Source organism: Dysidea avara, chromosome 10, assembly GCF_963678975.1.
Source record: "Dysidea avara chromosome 10, odDysAvar1.4, whole genome shotgun sequence".
NCBI classification, from domain to species: Eukaryota; Metazoa; Porifera; class Demospongiae; order Dictyoceratida; family Dysideidae; genus Dysidea; species Dysidea avara.
The window spans coordinates 6354537-6370613 of NC_089281.1; the positions used below are offsets into that span (position 1 = coordinate 6354537).

General features: G+C 37.9%; 2 protein-coding genes and 1 long non-coding RNA gene across 3 annotated transcripts; 1 reads left to right on the forward strand and 2 right to left on the reverse strand.

Annotated features, from left to right (window-relative positions):
• The first annotated feature begins 480 nt into the window (after positions 1 to 480).
• Positions 481 to 10712, forward strand: LOC136237296 (holothin acyltransferase-like). The gene is made up of 2 exons (XM_066027647.1): positions 481 to 2150; positions 10587 to 10712. The coding sequence occupies exon 1, from the start codon at positions 487 to 489 to the stop codon at positions 1504 to 1506; it is 1020 nt and encodes a 339-aa protein (XP_065883719.1). The 5' UTR covers positions 481 to 486; the 3' UTR covers positions 1507 to 2150; positions 10587 to 10712.
• On the reverse strand, positions 3957 to 5098 carry LOC136237297 (uncharacterized). Its single transcript, XR_010692373.1, has 3 exons — positions 4967 to 5098; positions 4731 to 4897; positions 3957 to 4099 (listed from the first exon to the last, which is right to left on the reverse strand). It is a non-coding gene; the product is annotated as an uncharacterized lncRNA (long non-coding RNA).
• On the reverse strand, positions 9704 to 12633 carry LOC136237295 (uncharacterized). Its single transcript, XM_066027646.1, has 11 exons — positions 12615 to 12633; positions 12428 to 12502; positions 11990 to 12148; positions 11825 to 11937; positions 11643 to 11771; positions 11485 to 11592; positions 11309 to 11422; positions 10714 to 10809; positions 10566 to 10635; positions 9994 to 10082; positions 9704 to 9945 (listed from the first exon to the last, which is right to left on the reverse strand). The coding sequence occupies exons 2-11, from the start codon at positions 12495 to 12497 to the stop codon at positions 9826 to 9828; spliced, it is 1068 nt and encodes a 355-aa protein (XP_065883718.1). The 5' UTR covers positions 12498 to 12502; positions 12615 to 12633; the 3' UTR covers positions 9704 to 9825.
• Between the last annotated feature and the right edge of the window lie 3444 nt (positions 12634 to 16077).

Sequence of the window (16077 nt, forward strand, 5' to 3'; positions counted from 1 at the left end):
ATTATGGTAGGTTGGGTGTGACACTGATAGGTGCACTCAATATGACTCAATGCTTTAACAGAGAAAATTTTGTGATAAAAACACACTGGAAACATGTGTTAGATCTGATGAATTTTCTCTTTTTCATTACCAGGCATTCAGCCCTATGCATACAACGTAGACAAGTTAATATCTTCCACATTGAAGCTAGTATTGAAGCTACCCACTAGTTCAGTGGCTATACATGTATATCTGGCACTCGATCTGGCAACTTGAAACAACCCCGCTGCTGAGGCAACTTTTTAGCCGCAGCACCGGTGGTACAGTGGTTATTATGAGTACGGATTCCCAGGTTCGAGCCCCTGCTGAGGCAACCACCAGGTATAAATACGATATATCCTCTGATCTTGTCCATGGTACTACGAGTGGTACTAAAAGATCACTCGTAATAGTTGAAAAACAACGGTTGACCATGAGGCACTTAACTCACGTGATCGGGGGCGCGCCATGTTAAAGTCTGCACATAACGAGATTCAAAGAGAAGATCAGGCTGGCAGGAAATTTGGTGGTTTTGACTCGGTGGTCAAAATGGCAAATTTTGTTGTTCGAAAAAGATCTCCCCAAGAATTGACACAAGAAGATATAGACGCGTTGCTGAAATGGACAACAGACGAGGGTATGGCCCCTTACGTACGCCCTAATGATATTAGCCATATGTACAGCGGTCCACCGTACTTGGATGTTAAGGTCTTCTTTGGGTTTCTTGACGGAAAGAGGATAGGACACGTTGCATTGATTACTTTGGGAAAAGACGGCGACGTCATGCAATATATCACAATGTTCATAGTGGAGAAACCACTACGAGGGAAGGGATATGGATTGAAGATTTGGAAAGCTATGTGGGAGTGCAGAGACACTAGTGCTAATATTTGTTTAGATTCTATCACCACTATGATGTCTCAGTATGAGTCAATGGGTCTAAACATTATTGGGTGGGACAACAGAGAGTATATTATATCTCTTTCGGCAATTACAGAGAAGTATAAGATGACTGAGAGTATTGGAAATGTCTCTGCTAAGCCACTAAGTGAAGTTGAGTTTGATAAATTTGATGAGTACAATGCAAAGGTATACGGTCTTCATCGAACAGTTTTCATCAAGCGATGGGCGACACTTCCTGAAAGCTTTACTTGGGTAGCAGTAAATGAGAATGATGATACTGTCGGATGTATCACCATAAGAGAGGGTGCAGATAAACAGGATGCCATCGTTGGTCCTTGGTATTCAGACAACTTGGAGATTGCCAAGAAGTTGATTTACACAGCAGCCCAAACTATGAGTAGCCAGACATCATCAAAGAACCTAAGAATGCTAATGTGTTCCCCAGCAGGCAAGTCAAATGCCATTCAAATGATTGAAAATGATTTTGGAGTAAAGCCTGGTTTTATTGCTGTTCGCATGTGCAGTAAGAAGCCAAAAGTTGATGTAAGCAAGGTCATTGCAATACATTCAAGTGGCTATAATTAACTGTTGCAGTGAAATGTATGTGAACTTTAATTTCTTTATGCATTACTTGACATTTAGGTGTTGATTGTATACAATGATTAACCAATTTAAGATAACATGCAGGGAAGAGAATGTTAACTGGCTGTGCCTGTACTACTATGAGAGACTCTCATTGTGTTTGTGTAGCAGCATATACTGCAGAGTCTCTCATTCTATTTGGTCCCTGTGTAGTCACAGCTAGTGCATGATCCCCTCCATATAAGTACACCAAATTTTAGGCTTGATTAGGGATCATAGAAATAAAAGTAAACAAGAGAGGTTGTCTATATACCTAGCTGCAAGACATTCAATCCCTACTTTCAGTCAATTTTTCTTTGTCCTCTTTTGTATTGTAATTATGACTGGTGAAACAGCATATACTGCATCAAAAGAAAGAATGGCTCCATTTAAATTAATTTTGTGTCTGGCAACTAGCTATATACCCAGTATTGCAAATTTTTTTAATAACAAAATTCTCTGTATATTCTCCAATAGAACCATGGAATAAAATAACACGCATTTAAGTTGAGATTGCTCTGTCATACAAGTCCCAATGGGGATGGAAATCACTTTGGGGTTTGTCCACACATTGATCATTATGGTTTTATTGTGCACATTACATCTAAGTAAGTTTTGTGTTGTTTTGTAATCTTTTAATATATGCAGAATTCTTTACAATGTACTGTCAGGTAGAAGGTATTCACTGGTGCTTACTTTAAAGTGTGCAGTTACTTTGCTCAGGTTTACAATTTTCAACTACACAACAATTTTCTGATGGTTGTGTCATCAACTCAGAAGTATAAACCACTTCAAAGTCCTCATAATAATGCCATAATTGAAACCACAACTCCACCCTAGGTATTTTTGCATCATTGTGACACCTCCACTTTACCTTTATAAGTTGTTAACTTAATCGTTTTACTTACTTGAGATAGCCACTTACTATTGCATGCATATAGTCTATATGCATGCAAAAGTAGCTATAATTTCAACCCAACAAACTATATATTTCTGAGATCAGCAAAATCTATTGAGCATATAAAAGTGCATTTTCCCTAAATTTAAAAATTGGGCTGGAATTGCCTATAATATCAACTACTGAAAAATGTAATAGTCATATGCTTCATTTTCAGCTTTTGTCAGCCTGTTAAACAATGTTACAAATTAAGAACAGTACAACTGCAATCAATCCAGTTGCTATGAAAAATACAGAGTTACCATTCTAAATGTAATAGTCAGCAGAAGGAAGCCAAAGCACTACTACGAATTGACACCTAGTGAAAATAATGGGACACAAAAGCTTAACAAGGACAAAGGTAAGTCCATGATGCGTGCATTGTGGTATTCCAAAAGTAACACAGCAGTGAAAAAACCAAGCCTGCAGCCTTCTGAAGGCACCTTGGGGCTTGGTTATATCTCACCAATACTGCTAAGGTGTTATGAAGGCATTGCATGGCTTGTTTCTGGTTGATTTGTTTTGTGAGAATATCCAAACCTCCATGATCCCTATTCCCAGGGGCGTAGCCAGGATTTTTTGAAGGGGTTCAGAGTTAAGTGGAATGCCTTAAGGGGAAGGCCTGGGTGCTTCCCCTAGACCGCTATTTATGCAGCTTATAGAAACTATAAACCTATTGTAAAACTAACTATTCACTTCCAGACAGCATACTGACAGCCAGCTTCAATTTCCTAGCACACAGAAGTCCTCCACACTCGAGTGCCTTAGTTGGCACCTATACATTATTCTCGGCCGGTCCTCCTGTTGATGGTCACTTCAGACTTGGCTTGTACTCCAATATGTTCGAGACATCACGTGCCCACAATATGTAACAAATAAACAAACCATTCATCAGGTAACTATACATCAACAATTCACAGTTTGTTCTAACCTGACACATGTATAACACGACCACTCAAGTTTAGCAGCTGCTGCCTTGTAATATGTCCCAACCAACCATTGAACAGTCCTTTGCCATTTCACTCGTGCCATTCAACTATGCATCATGTGCATAGTTGATCACGTGATGTAATAGATACGATTTGCAATGGTTCAGCATTATAATGTGATGTGACCCTCAAGAGTAGTACAGAGGAGCGCAGTGAGCAAGTAGCTACCTGAGAGCTCCAGAGCTGTAAGATTTGGCATGATTTTGAATTTAAAAAAATTCTGCCTCTGAAAGGGGGGTTATTATTATCAGGAGCTTATAAGCACCGAAGATGCCATGACTGGTACTGTTCATCTCGTGTTGCACAGCACTAGTGAATTTGTTTATAATGACTAAGCAGGCGTGTAGGGTGGCCTGTGTGGTTGGTGAGGTTTCAACACTATTATGGTATAAGGTAAGTTTGGATTTCGACACTGTTACCACACAACTTCATGGAAGTTTCACGCTCCTTTGCGTCTTCGGCGCTTATAAGTTCCTGTTATTATTATTACTGTGTAAACCTCACACAGAGTATACAACACAGATAATGGTACAAATGAGTGCTATAACAGATAGTGTGCTAGTATTTTTAAATTCATCTAAGTTGTTGATCATCACCAGTGACTTGGGGAGATTATTCCACATCTTGATAGCTGAAGGTAGGTAGGAATGTGCAAAGGTCTCAGTGCAGACATACCAAGTCTCACGCATTGGGCGTGAGTCTCACTCAACTGCATGCAATCTCACGCTCACACGCATGGAACTGCTAATCTCACACATTGCAGAGTGGCTATACTCTTCTTCAACATTTGCCATTAATTACAAGCTCCAAGTCTAACTACATGCGCTTATAACTGAATACAGTAGTTATACTTATAGGCACTTGCCTCTATTTTAAACATTTAAGGCACTAAAGTAGGCATTAGATCGAGTTTGGCGGGATTACAAGGATGGACTGTGTGGCAGTACTACCATTCATTGTGTGATGGATTCTATCTAAAGCTGAGAGCTAGCCATGAAGTGACTGCAGCTGAATTTGAGGAAAAGTAGTTTAGCTATCCAACTGCACTAATATAATAGATCCATTAATTTGCTTACAGACCTCTCAACTCTCACAATTTGGTCGTGAGACACACAATTTCAGCCTTCATATCACGACCGCTTTCTGATCACATGATTTCTCACGATTTTCAATAAAATTTTCTAAGGCATGCTAAATCTCCTTGATTTAAGCCACAAAATGTCTATGTAGCAGGTATCACATGATCAGTTAGAGGAACTCACCTAGTATCGGACGGGCTCCAAAATCGGACGCAATTACTCGAGCTACAACAGGAATTTTTGAACAACTCATATGTCTTTAGATAGTTCAAGGCTGTGGGACTTTGGGCACCAAGTATCAGCTTTCTCGGCTTCTTTGTCTGGTGGCAGCAGCCCTGCAAAGTCATTTCCTATTAATACGTATAATCGGAAAAAAACAGTCTATTCACGGACACTCACCGTCTACATATCAGACTTACATTCACTCCACAGTTTTCTATCTTAAAGTAGCAGAGTAACTCATCTACTTTCTAAATATCCCTGGTTTATTTAATCAAATCCTTTTAATCACGAATTACAAATCAAATAAAATGAGACGTCACTGGAGAAATAGTTGCCACCATAAATTTAGGTATACGGAAACTTGATTAAGTATACGTTGTTTGAGATACGTTTACAGGAACTGTTCACCGTATACTTTTACAAACACCGTTTACTTACGTATACTTAAATTCATAGTGCGATTATTACTCCAGTGACGTCTCATTTTATTTGATTTGTAATTTGTGATTAAAGGAATTTGTGTACATAAACCAAGGATATTTAGAAAGTAGATGAGTTACTCTACTACTTTAAGGTAGAAAACTGTTGATTGAATGCAAGTCTGATATGTAGACGGTGAGTGTCCGTGAATCGACTGTTTTTTCCGATTATACGTATTAATAGGAAATGACTTTGCAGGGTTGCTGCCACCAGACAAAAAAGCCGAGAGAGCTGATACTTGGTGCCCAACGTCCCACAGCCTTGAACTATCAAAAGACATCTGAGTTGTCCAAAAATTCCTGTTGTAGTTTGAGTAATTGCATCCGATTTTGGAGCCCGTCCGATTTTAGGTGAGTTGCTCTAATTAGAATATTGGGGCGCCTCTGTATTTTGAGCTGGAAATTTTGGCGGTTTCCCGTATTTTTGAATGTGTCACACGAGTCACTTCGCTGTCAACTCAATGAACTGTCTGAGCCCTATTTGAAGGTGAAATCTTTTGAGAAAAGACTCAGCACACATAAAAGGTGAAGAATTAGGTGAAATCCTACCAATTGTGTTATTACAAATGTTTTTTGCTTAATTTCGGTTGTTGTGAGGTGTACTTGTGCGGAAAATCTGTGCTGAACACTAAATCTACAGCTGGATACTGATTACTCAGGAAATGAGAGGTGATTTCAACGATGAATCACTGGTGAACCAGTACATCAGCTGAGTTGAAAGACTGATATCATGTGATTCAATGATGGAGCAAAAATAGTAGGTTCTTGTCATATAGTAGGCTACACTATAGCATAGAGATATTATAAGCTGCGGTAAACAGCAGTATTGCACTCACATAGCTAGCTAGTTGTGCCTTTTAAAACATTTTTTTGTTAAAACAAATGTATAGATGGTAGGCTTTACAGCTGCATAGGGATGGGTGGTTGGCTGTCTCATGACCAGGTCTGCTTCCAGGTTGAGAGGTCTGTGTTTATGTATTATGGGAACTATCAGCTATTATCCATTACATCCTGTAAATGGCAATCACTCTATTAACTTGTATGTTGCTTTGTGCATGGTAGCTAACTTGTGCAGAGCCTTCCTAAGATAACAATGGGGGCTCTGTTGCACATTAATTGTAAATCTACATCTCGTCAGGGAAATCTCACTCCTAAGTGATTGTGAACCTTGGCATCTCTGTAGACTCAGTTCTGATGGGAGGGATGGTATAGTAACAGGTGTGACTGAATCCAATGGTGTCAAGTTTATGGTGGTTTCGACAAGAATCTTTTCAGTTTTGTAAAACAATAATAGTTTTAGGTAAGTTCACCTGTTTACTAATGTGGGCCAGGATAAATGGTCTTGTAACGCTACTGTATCAGGAGTAGTCATTCATCACAAATGGTGCCATATTGTGCTGTATCCTCTCTATTTGATAGATCTGAGCCTATTGAAAAGGACACCAAACTGGTGCGGCATATTTAAGAATTGGTCTAATAAAAGATTTATAACAGTTAGACCTGATTGTTGTGGGGCACTGGTATATATTCCAGGTTCATTCGAACCATTCAACCCCCCCTGCCTAGCTTTTAACCTTCACATCCTTTTTCAATGGTCTAGACAATAAAATTCTATACTGAGAGGGGATTATTTGCTGCTATGTGTATATATTACCTATAGATCATGCAGTATGGTAGTGTTGTATAGTAGAAGGTTTGGGCAAGAATATTATCCAAAACCAGCTTCACTTTTCCCAGCTTCATAACAGAATCTTCTGCTAACTGAATCTTCTGCTAACTGACTGGTGCCTCCAGCCAAGCATATAACTCCACTATGGATAAGACTACAGACTTGATTTCTTCACTGTTTGATGGCACTTGGATTCGGCTCAAGACATGCCTTTTTGTCAATTGCAGCAGCTACTATCATGGACCTACCTTTGTCCTCCATCTATTTCTCTGCTAGTTGATTGGCGGTAACTCATGACATGGCTTCAGTGCTTTATTTTTCATAGTGTGAGGCTGGATAATTTGCAGAGACACTTCTCATACTGATATTCACTTGTAATGCTGTATAATTGATGGAACATAGCTGGAACTGAAGTGAAATAGCCATTTTGCAATTGATAGCTGGGGCACACGTTCAACCATAATTTCCTTAGTGACTGTTTCCAGAGGCACTTCTTGTACTGTTCTTTATTTGTAAAGCTGTACAACAGCTAGGTGGAACAAAGCTGATGGAATGGTGACTTTACATTGATAATTGGGTGTGCATTTAGTCATGTGATTGGCCCCATTCTTTTTCCTGTGATGTGGTATGCAATGTTATGTTACTGCAAAAGAAGTAAACAAAGCAGTGTAAGGAAAATTAGGGGTAACAGATAGAGTGCAATGAAACAAGAGAGGTCATCTACACCTGCACACTAGTTGACATTTAATCTCTACTTCAGTATACTAGCTGCTCAGAGTAGATTCCCTTTTCTAGAACTTGTTTGTGCCCCTCCCCTTGCCAGCTCCTTGATCTGCTTCTGAGTCAAACGTATAGCTGAAGGAGTTTGTTGGATGAAGAAGGTCACAGATTAGTTCTCATAATTATTGTGTTTTGATTGATACTGTATAGCCTAAACATTTCGAGGGGGGGAACTTTTCACTGATTTCACAGTTTTGGGGGTTATCAGCGAAAATTTAATCTTTGAAATATTTAGACCTCCATATAGTCTAATACATTGTGGGAGTGTTTGCAAATCTGCTAAAATTTTATTTTTAGCAACTTTGCTCAACCTCGAAATATTTCATACGGTCGATTTAGCTAATTAGTGTTGTGCTTCAGTTTATTCATGGCCAGTAAAGTGCCTCTGATATTGACATTCATTGACCATCAAAATGCATTTTGGATCCAGTACACGGCCAATCCACCTTTTCTTCCATCATGGCGTCTCGCACAATGTTTACACCAATTAGAAATTATAAGCGCCTCTAGTGAAAAAGTGTCCAAAGCTGACTGCATTTATGGGCCACTGCCTGCTGCACAATATATAAGCATACTGTCTATTATGCCAACTAGCTACTAGAGTAGTTTAGGAACATTGTGCAAATGCACCATGATGTATGAAGAGCTGCTGGAGCTTGCTTAACTTGGCTTAGCTAGTAATTGCTCGCCTGCTGCACAATGAGCATGCTAGTCTATTATGTCACCTATCTATAAGTTTAGACTGAAACATGCATTGCGCAAACAAATATTCTTCTGTATATGTACTTGTAAGGAAATTTGATGGCAAACACCTTGTCAGCTGCTATTATCACAAATGACATGTTGTTGACATGAATTGGAAGCAAACGGAACTTGTAGGCAATGCAACTGATAAAGGACTCCACTCCTAACTGAAAACTGATTATCATGGTGCTAGCAATCATACAGGTTGATAGTATTGTTATCATACCGGATATCCGTAGGTTGGCAAAAAAAATATTTTAAGGCTTGTGCAAACTTCTCTTGGCTTTTATAGTGAATACCACCCAGTAGTAAGACCAGTGTTGTAAGAACCAGTTTGTATACCAGGGAAAGGTATGGAACATATCCTGGTGAGGTCCATTTATGTTCCAGAGCTTTCATTATCTATCATCTCCTGATCAGTTCCAGAGCTTAAATAATCAATTTCATCCATCTCTCTTGTCCTCGTTAATTTAAATACTGCATGTATATAGAACTTTGCGTGGGAGTATCAAAGCAAAAAAAAGTGTTCTATATTCGCCATAAAGCCCAAGTGTTCTATTTTGGGCAGTTGTTTTATTTAAATAGGGAATCCTTTGAAATTTTAACACGTATAGATGTGACAGTAACAACAACTTTATTGTAGTACATATTTACCATTTATACTTCACAATGAACCGGATGGTTAGCAAATTCTCATAGAACAAAATAACATTGGTAAATGCATAGATAATGATGCTATTGGGAAGTTTTGGAAACCACCTTAGGTTGTGCTGTTGAAGCCAACTTCAATGCACAAAGTAGCTTATGGCTATACACTACTAATAAATAAAGTGAGTCCAGCACACTGATATGTCACAATAGACACACCAGTTGGCATATTGGTGTGCAAGATGTACTTCATTTTTTACAGTGTACATTTGAAATTTTGAGACTCTTATGCATGCAGGTCATCTTAGATTTATTTGCAGACTTTTTCTGTACACAACATACTGTCAGTAGATGTACTATAAAGGGTCTTCAGTAGATGTACTGAAGCACATCTCAATACAATAGATACTACAATGTACAATATAGGTGGCATGAATCTTTCTTTACACTCGCTGATGACATCATCACCACGCCATGTCTATAAGGTCAAATCAGGTCATGTGTTCTAAACTTCTAAAAGTCTGTTTCAACCAATGAGCAAATTCTTAGCTCTACCTCTATAATGAAGGTACCAAGCTGCCTGTAATACACAGGTTTCACTGTAGTTGCTTTAATAGACTTCTTTGTGTGCTCAGTACACATACACATATTTACTATATGACAGAGTAACATTCTTCAGTTGACAATTTTCTTAGCACAAATTTATACGTGTAATTAATAACAGCTTTCTGGGAAATTACTGAACAACAGTAAACTTTGTCTTCAGCCAGTAGATATCATGGTAATATCCTGTTATTAAAGTACTCAGTGAGGCAGGATAGTAGCGTGCTTCATATATTCCAGGATGGTTGGGAGCCTGTATAATTTAACTGTGTACTTGAAAATATACAGCTACACTGCTTACTTTCATTATTACTTCACCACTCAGCTGGGCTTGTTCATTATACATATAAATGTTGTCAATACTCTTCTTGCCATGTTCTGTGTATACATCTGGTGAGACAGCCATATATATAACTACTAGCTAGTAGCTACTATAAAATTTGCACATAACTATTAAATTATTGTTATATGTTTATATACACTACGTTTGCTTTCATCAAGTACAAGCTGTATTCATCACTTACTATAAGCTGTAATCTTACATACATATGTTCAGATTAACATACGTACATATCTAGCGAGGTGTCTAGAAATGAATTTGGGTTGCTGAATAATGTAACCATACCAAAACAGCTAAAAGGATGTGGCCTTTAATATATCTGAGTTAAAAAGTTATGAAATCAAACATGGTAGCCTATAGAAATGTGAAATAATAGTCTATTAATTATAGTTCTTTACAAGTGTTAGGACCACACCCTCTGCACATAGACACCTCAAGTGTGCACTGAAGCACATCTTTACAATACATAACATGTACATATATGTACTACCCCTACTACAGTTTATGATAGGTGGCTGACATGTTCTACTTACAGATGTAATCTTTCTTTGCAGCTCGTGGTACTTTCCATTTGATGATAACATCACTACCAACCTTCACTGACTACAAATACAATTATGCATGCAGGTATATATGTATTATATGTTTGCATACTACATAACACATATTATGTTTACTAACTTCTGGTGACACAGTCAGTGACATAGTAGTGGGGTTAGGAGGTTTTGGGAGCAAGCAGTGAGTGATTGCAAATGACGTTGGAGTTTTAATAATCATCTATGGAAGTACAAAGTGGTTCACAAGTGGCACATGGTAATATGCATAGCATCGTTTCATGATGACTTGTATATTTCATCTCTAAGCATCAAATTTATGCAAACAGATCTACCTAAACATTATAGCATGCTCTACATGGTGAATCTAGGTGAACAATTAAAGAACGCAGAAATAGAAGAATAATCTAGTAGCATGTATAGGAAAGCATTTGAGTATACTTACTCAACCCTACAGAGATGTTCATGTCAATTATACCAGTCCAAGCCATTTGAAAACTGTGGTCCTACATTCAGATACTCTGGAATGCAGAAAAAACTATATAGAATGGAACAGCACTGAAAATTCAAGGGTATACATGTAGCTATATATCAAACTTTAGATGTAGAGTAGCTAATTCAATTTCAGAATTATGACTTGCGCATATATACAGTTGTGGCAAACTGGTCACATGAAATGTGCCTACAGACAGATACAAGCATACAATAATTGTCTGTCTAACCTTAAGACCATATGCTATTTCTTCTTTTAAATCTATTAAGGCATAAACTTTCATTTCAGTCATATCATTTCGTTTTGCATATTCTTTAATTTCTATTTCAGTCTCACCAGCTTGCTAGATAACATACACACATGAGAAAATTAAGCTATAGTACAAAGGTGCCAACTGTAACCCACCACAGCTTTGTAGGCTTGCTTTTCCATCACCGATTCAATGTAGTAGATGTTACTACTGTCTGATCCTTCTAAAACAGGATGGTAACACAACACTCCATCAGTAGGCTCCTACAGGTGAACATGCCAATTATACCATACATTATATGCTAAATCCCTACAAAGTAGACAGCTGCATCACTTCTTTGAAGTGTGTTTGCATTATCTGCAAAACAGTAAGCATACAAGCCTCCTTTTTCCCAGTTTGACTCCCATGTCTTAACGGTATTGAGATGCAAGGGAGGATTACCCTAACACCAAGGGTTTAAAAGAATACGATCACCCAATATTGATTGTGTCTTACAAACTCAAATCTTATTGATGTTGTGTGATTTTTGTGATCAGTGAAAACAGCTTTTAGATGGAGTGGCTGTGGTAAGGAATGGTGAGCTCTCCAAAGTGATGGTCTGGGTGTACCTGTACAATACAGCTACAAATTTACTGTCAGTAAAGTAGGTTTATTTACTACCTGGTAATTCTGGTATTTTGATGTTTAGCCTCACAGCCAGGGTAACAGTCTTTGCTGATTCAATGTTAAAATTTGGAATGTCAAGGAAACGATAGTCATCATAAGACTCTACCCCAATCCAAGCATCGTCACATTTCACCCAACCACCTGTTCCATCATCTATTTTTAAATAGTAACATTATTGCATAGTGTGCATGATCAGTAAGTTAACTAACTGGAGATTTCTCTCATACTGGATGACTGCTCTTTTATAGTAATATACACCTATAAGCCAAACTCTGACTGCTCTATTAGATTATAGATGCAATAAGTAAGTCCTTTTCAATTTGTTTCATATGTGATTCCTCATAGTTTTACACTACACGATTAGGATACTAGTATTCAATGCACAGCAATTTTTAAACAAGCAGTTGCAGCCATGTCACTGATATCGCTCACTTGTAGTACAATAGTATCCTTCAATATTTGTAATAGTCAGATTACCATCTCCAGTATTTGTGACTAGCATCACTGCTGTGAATGAATTATTCCACTTCTCTGTAATAAAGCATGCATAATACATGTAAAATATAGGGGTATTCCTTACTATTCTGTGCTCGTACGCTAGAGTGAGCCCTGGTATTACCTTTCTGTTGTATTTGTAAGTAGCTGCTGACACAATATTATGCAGTAACTCATGGATGGAATTACAAAATTCATTTGTATATATATATTCCTTTAGAATCTTTCTAATGATATCACTTATTTATGACCCATCAAAATTTCACTAAGGAGAAGCGCAGGGGTGGACCCAGGTTTGGTAAGGAAGGTGCACACCAAGGTAGTAGGTATATATGAAGCAGGAGGTCTGGGGGCTACATATATAAAGCAGGGAATCTGGAGGGCTGCACCCCCCAGAAGAGGTTTTATGCACAAATGTCTAAATCACACTGCTTTCTAAGTGATCAAGAATTGTTATTGGGATAAGTGACCGTCATGAGTAGTTCAGTTAGTTGTATATGAGCCTAAAGAATGGCATACACAAAACCATGTGCTCTTCATTTGCAAAATATTCTTATCAGGTTAAGTGTGTTCATGCATGGGATATATAGTGCTGCAGATGTATTCAACAACTATGGAGGATTCTCAATAGTCAATAGTGTGATGAATGCTCTATTAGAGTATCTTGATCTTGTATTATGTTGTTTATATTTTTGGGGAAGGGGGGGGGGGGGGGGGGACATGTCCCCTGTGCCCCACCTTGGATCTGCCACTGATAAATAAGCCATAAAAGTACACTGACTTTCACAAACTTATAATGGAGCTAAACCATACATTTCTACTCTGCTCTTAACATCAATGAGCATCTAGTTGGTTGAAATGTCATTTTCTCAAGAAAAAAACATAAATTTCTCTTTGGCTGGTATCTAAGATATCAACTCAACATCAACATACTATAACAGTTTATACAATACTGCACTGAATCAAAATCATGAGTTCACAACAAGAACATCAATTGCAAATTGAAAATAACTTGCTATGTGGTATATATACATTATACTTTTTGTGAACACAGTAAAGAAGAATACAAAGATACCTATCATCAGATTCCACTTTGTAATCAGTTTTTCTGTTTTTAGAGTAGTCACACCCCACATCAATCACAGGTCCCTACAGGCAGCCAAAGTTCAATGTATTCTGGCACCACTAACGTACATACCTCTGCAACATCTTCTGGTAAATCATATGCTATCTGTTTTATATTATATAGTATAGATCTGCATACATCCAAAAGATGCTTACAATTTTCTGGCTAGAAATTGATAGTTCTTCAATCTTGTCCAAGGCTGGAACAGTTCCAGTCAAGTTGAGTATAGCTCTCTTTGTGGTAACTTGTGATGAGCTGGCTGGCTTGACAGATACTTCAATTACTACAAAATTCATAATGGCTAGCTATTTTTTTGTAGTGATTCAATTTGTAATATATATATATATACATCAATTATATTGGTACTAACCTACTACTGGTCCATCACTAACAAAAATACTGGCAGTAATACTCCATCCAGTGTCACCAGTCTTTTTCAAAACAACACTAGTACTCCTACCCTCCTAATATTTAGTTACACATGCAAATGTGTATTAGCACATGAAGAATTCCATACATTTTTATATTCCTTCAGTTGCTCCAAGTTTAACATTTTCATCCCATTGTGTTTGTGCCGACTCTCACCACAAGCAATGTACACCTTGTTATCTTCAGACAACCCAACCTAGTAAGTTATATAATTATAATTATATCTAATCCAAAACAGCCAAGCTGTAAAAAAAGTGTGCGGCCCTCAGAAAGGCTATGGTGAAAAAAGATGTGAAATCCAAGGTGGCGGCCAAGAAATGGCTGTGATGGTAGGTTAATGGTAAAAATTTTAATAATGACAATTCAGGTAAATTTTGTGAAGCGGCACAAAAATTCACCTGAATTGTCGTTATTAAAATTTTTACCATTAACCTACCATCACAGCCATTTCTTGGCCGCCACCTTGGATTTCACATCTTTTTTCACCATAGCCTTTCTGAGGGCCGCACACTTTTTTTACAGCTTGGCTGTTTTGGATTAGATTTCATTTCTTTTTGTATTTGTATACCCCAAAGCCGGCCTATGGCCAGCTTTGGGACTTTTTTAACCTATGTTTTTTTTCTTTACTACAGGAAGACGAAAAGATGAAGTAGATGTACTTTAAATATTTTATCAGTAAATGTACAAATTATATATATAATACATATGTGATCGGATTTGCGAAAAGGGGTCTTCCACACACATCCAATTTGCCAACTTTGACAATTGATAACTTCAGATTGGAAAGAGCTATTGCCTTGAAATTTGGACTGTGGTGATTTCTTTGCAGCTGAACTCTCTACACGATAGTTTCTTTGTAGCTGAACTCTCTACAAGGTAATTTCTTCTAGCTAAACTCTCTACAGGGAGATTTTTTGTAGCTGAACTATCTACAAGGTAACTTCTTCTAGCTGATCTCTCTACAGGGTGATTTTTTTGTAGCTGAATTCTTTACAGGTGATTTGTTTGCAGCTGAGCTCTTTACAGAATGGTTTCTTTGTAGCTGAACTCTCTACAAAGTAACTTCTTCTAACTGATCTTTCTACAGGGTGATTTGTTTGTAGCTGAACTATCTACAAAGTAACTTCTTCTAGCTGATCTCTCTACAGGGAGATTTGTTTGTAGCTGAACTCTCTACAGGGCAATTTGTTTCTGGCAGAATTTTCTACAGGGTGATTTCTTTGCAGCTGAACTCTTTACATGATGGTTTCTTTGTAGCTGAACACTCTACAAGGTAATTTCTTCTAACTGATCTCTCTACAGGGTGATTTTTTGTAGCTGAACTATCTACAAGGTAACTTCTTCTAGCTGATCTCTCTACAGGATGATTTGTTCGTAGCTGAATTCTGTACAGGTGATTTCTTTGCAGCTGAGCTCTTTACAGAATGGTTTCTTTGTAGCTGAACTCTCTACAAGGTAACTTTTCTAGCTGATGTCTCTACAAGGTAGCTAGTTTGTAGCTGAACTCTCTACATGGTGGTTTCTTTGTAACAGAACTTTCTACAAGGTGACTTCTTCTAGCTGATCTTTCAATAGGGTGATTTGTTTGTAGCTTCACTCTCTACAAGGTAACTTCTTTTAGCTGATCTCTCTACAGGGAGATTTGTTTGTAACTGAACTTTCTAAATGATGGTTTCTTTGTAGCTGAACTCTCTACAAGTTAACTTCTTCTAGCTGATCTCTCTGCAGGGTGATTTGTTTGTAGCTGAATTCTGTACAGGTGATTTGTTTGCAGCTGAGCTCTCTACAGAATGGTTTCTTTGTAGCTGAACTCTCTACAAGGTAACTTCTTCTAACTGATCTTTCTACGGGGCAATTTGTTTCTGGCAGAATTCTCTACATGGTGTTTTCTTTGTAGCTGAACTCTCTACAAGGTAACTTCTTCTAGCTGATCTCTCTGCAGGGTGATTTGTTCGTAGCTGAACGATCTACAAGGTAACTTCTTCTAGCTGATCTCTCTACAGGGAGATTTGTTTGTAGCTGAACTCTCTAC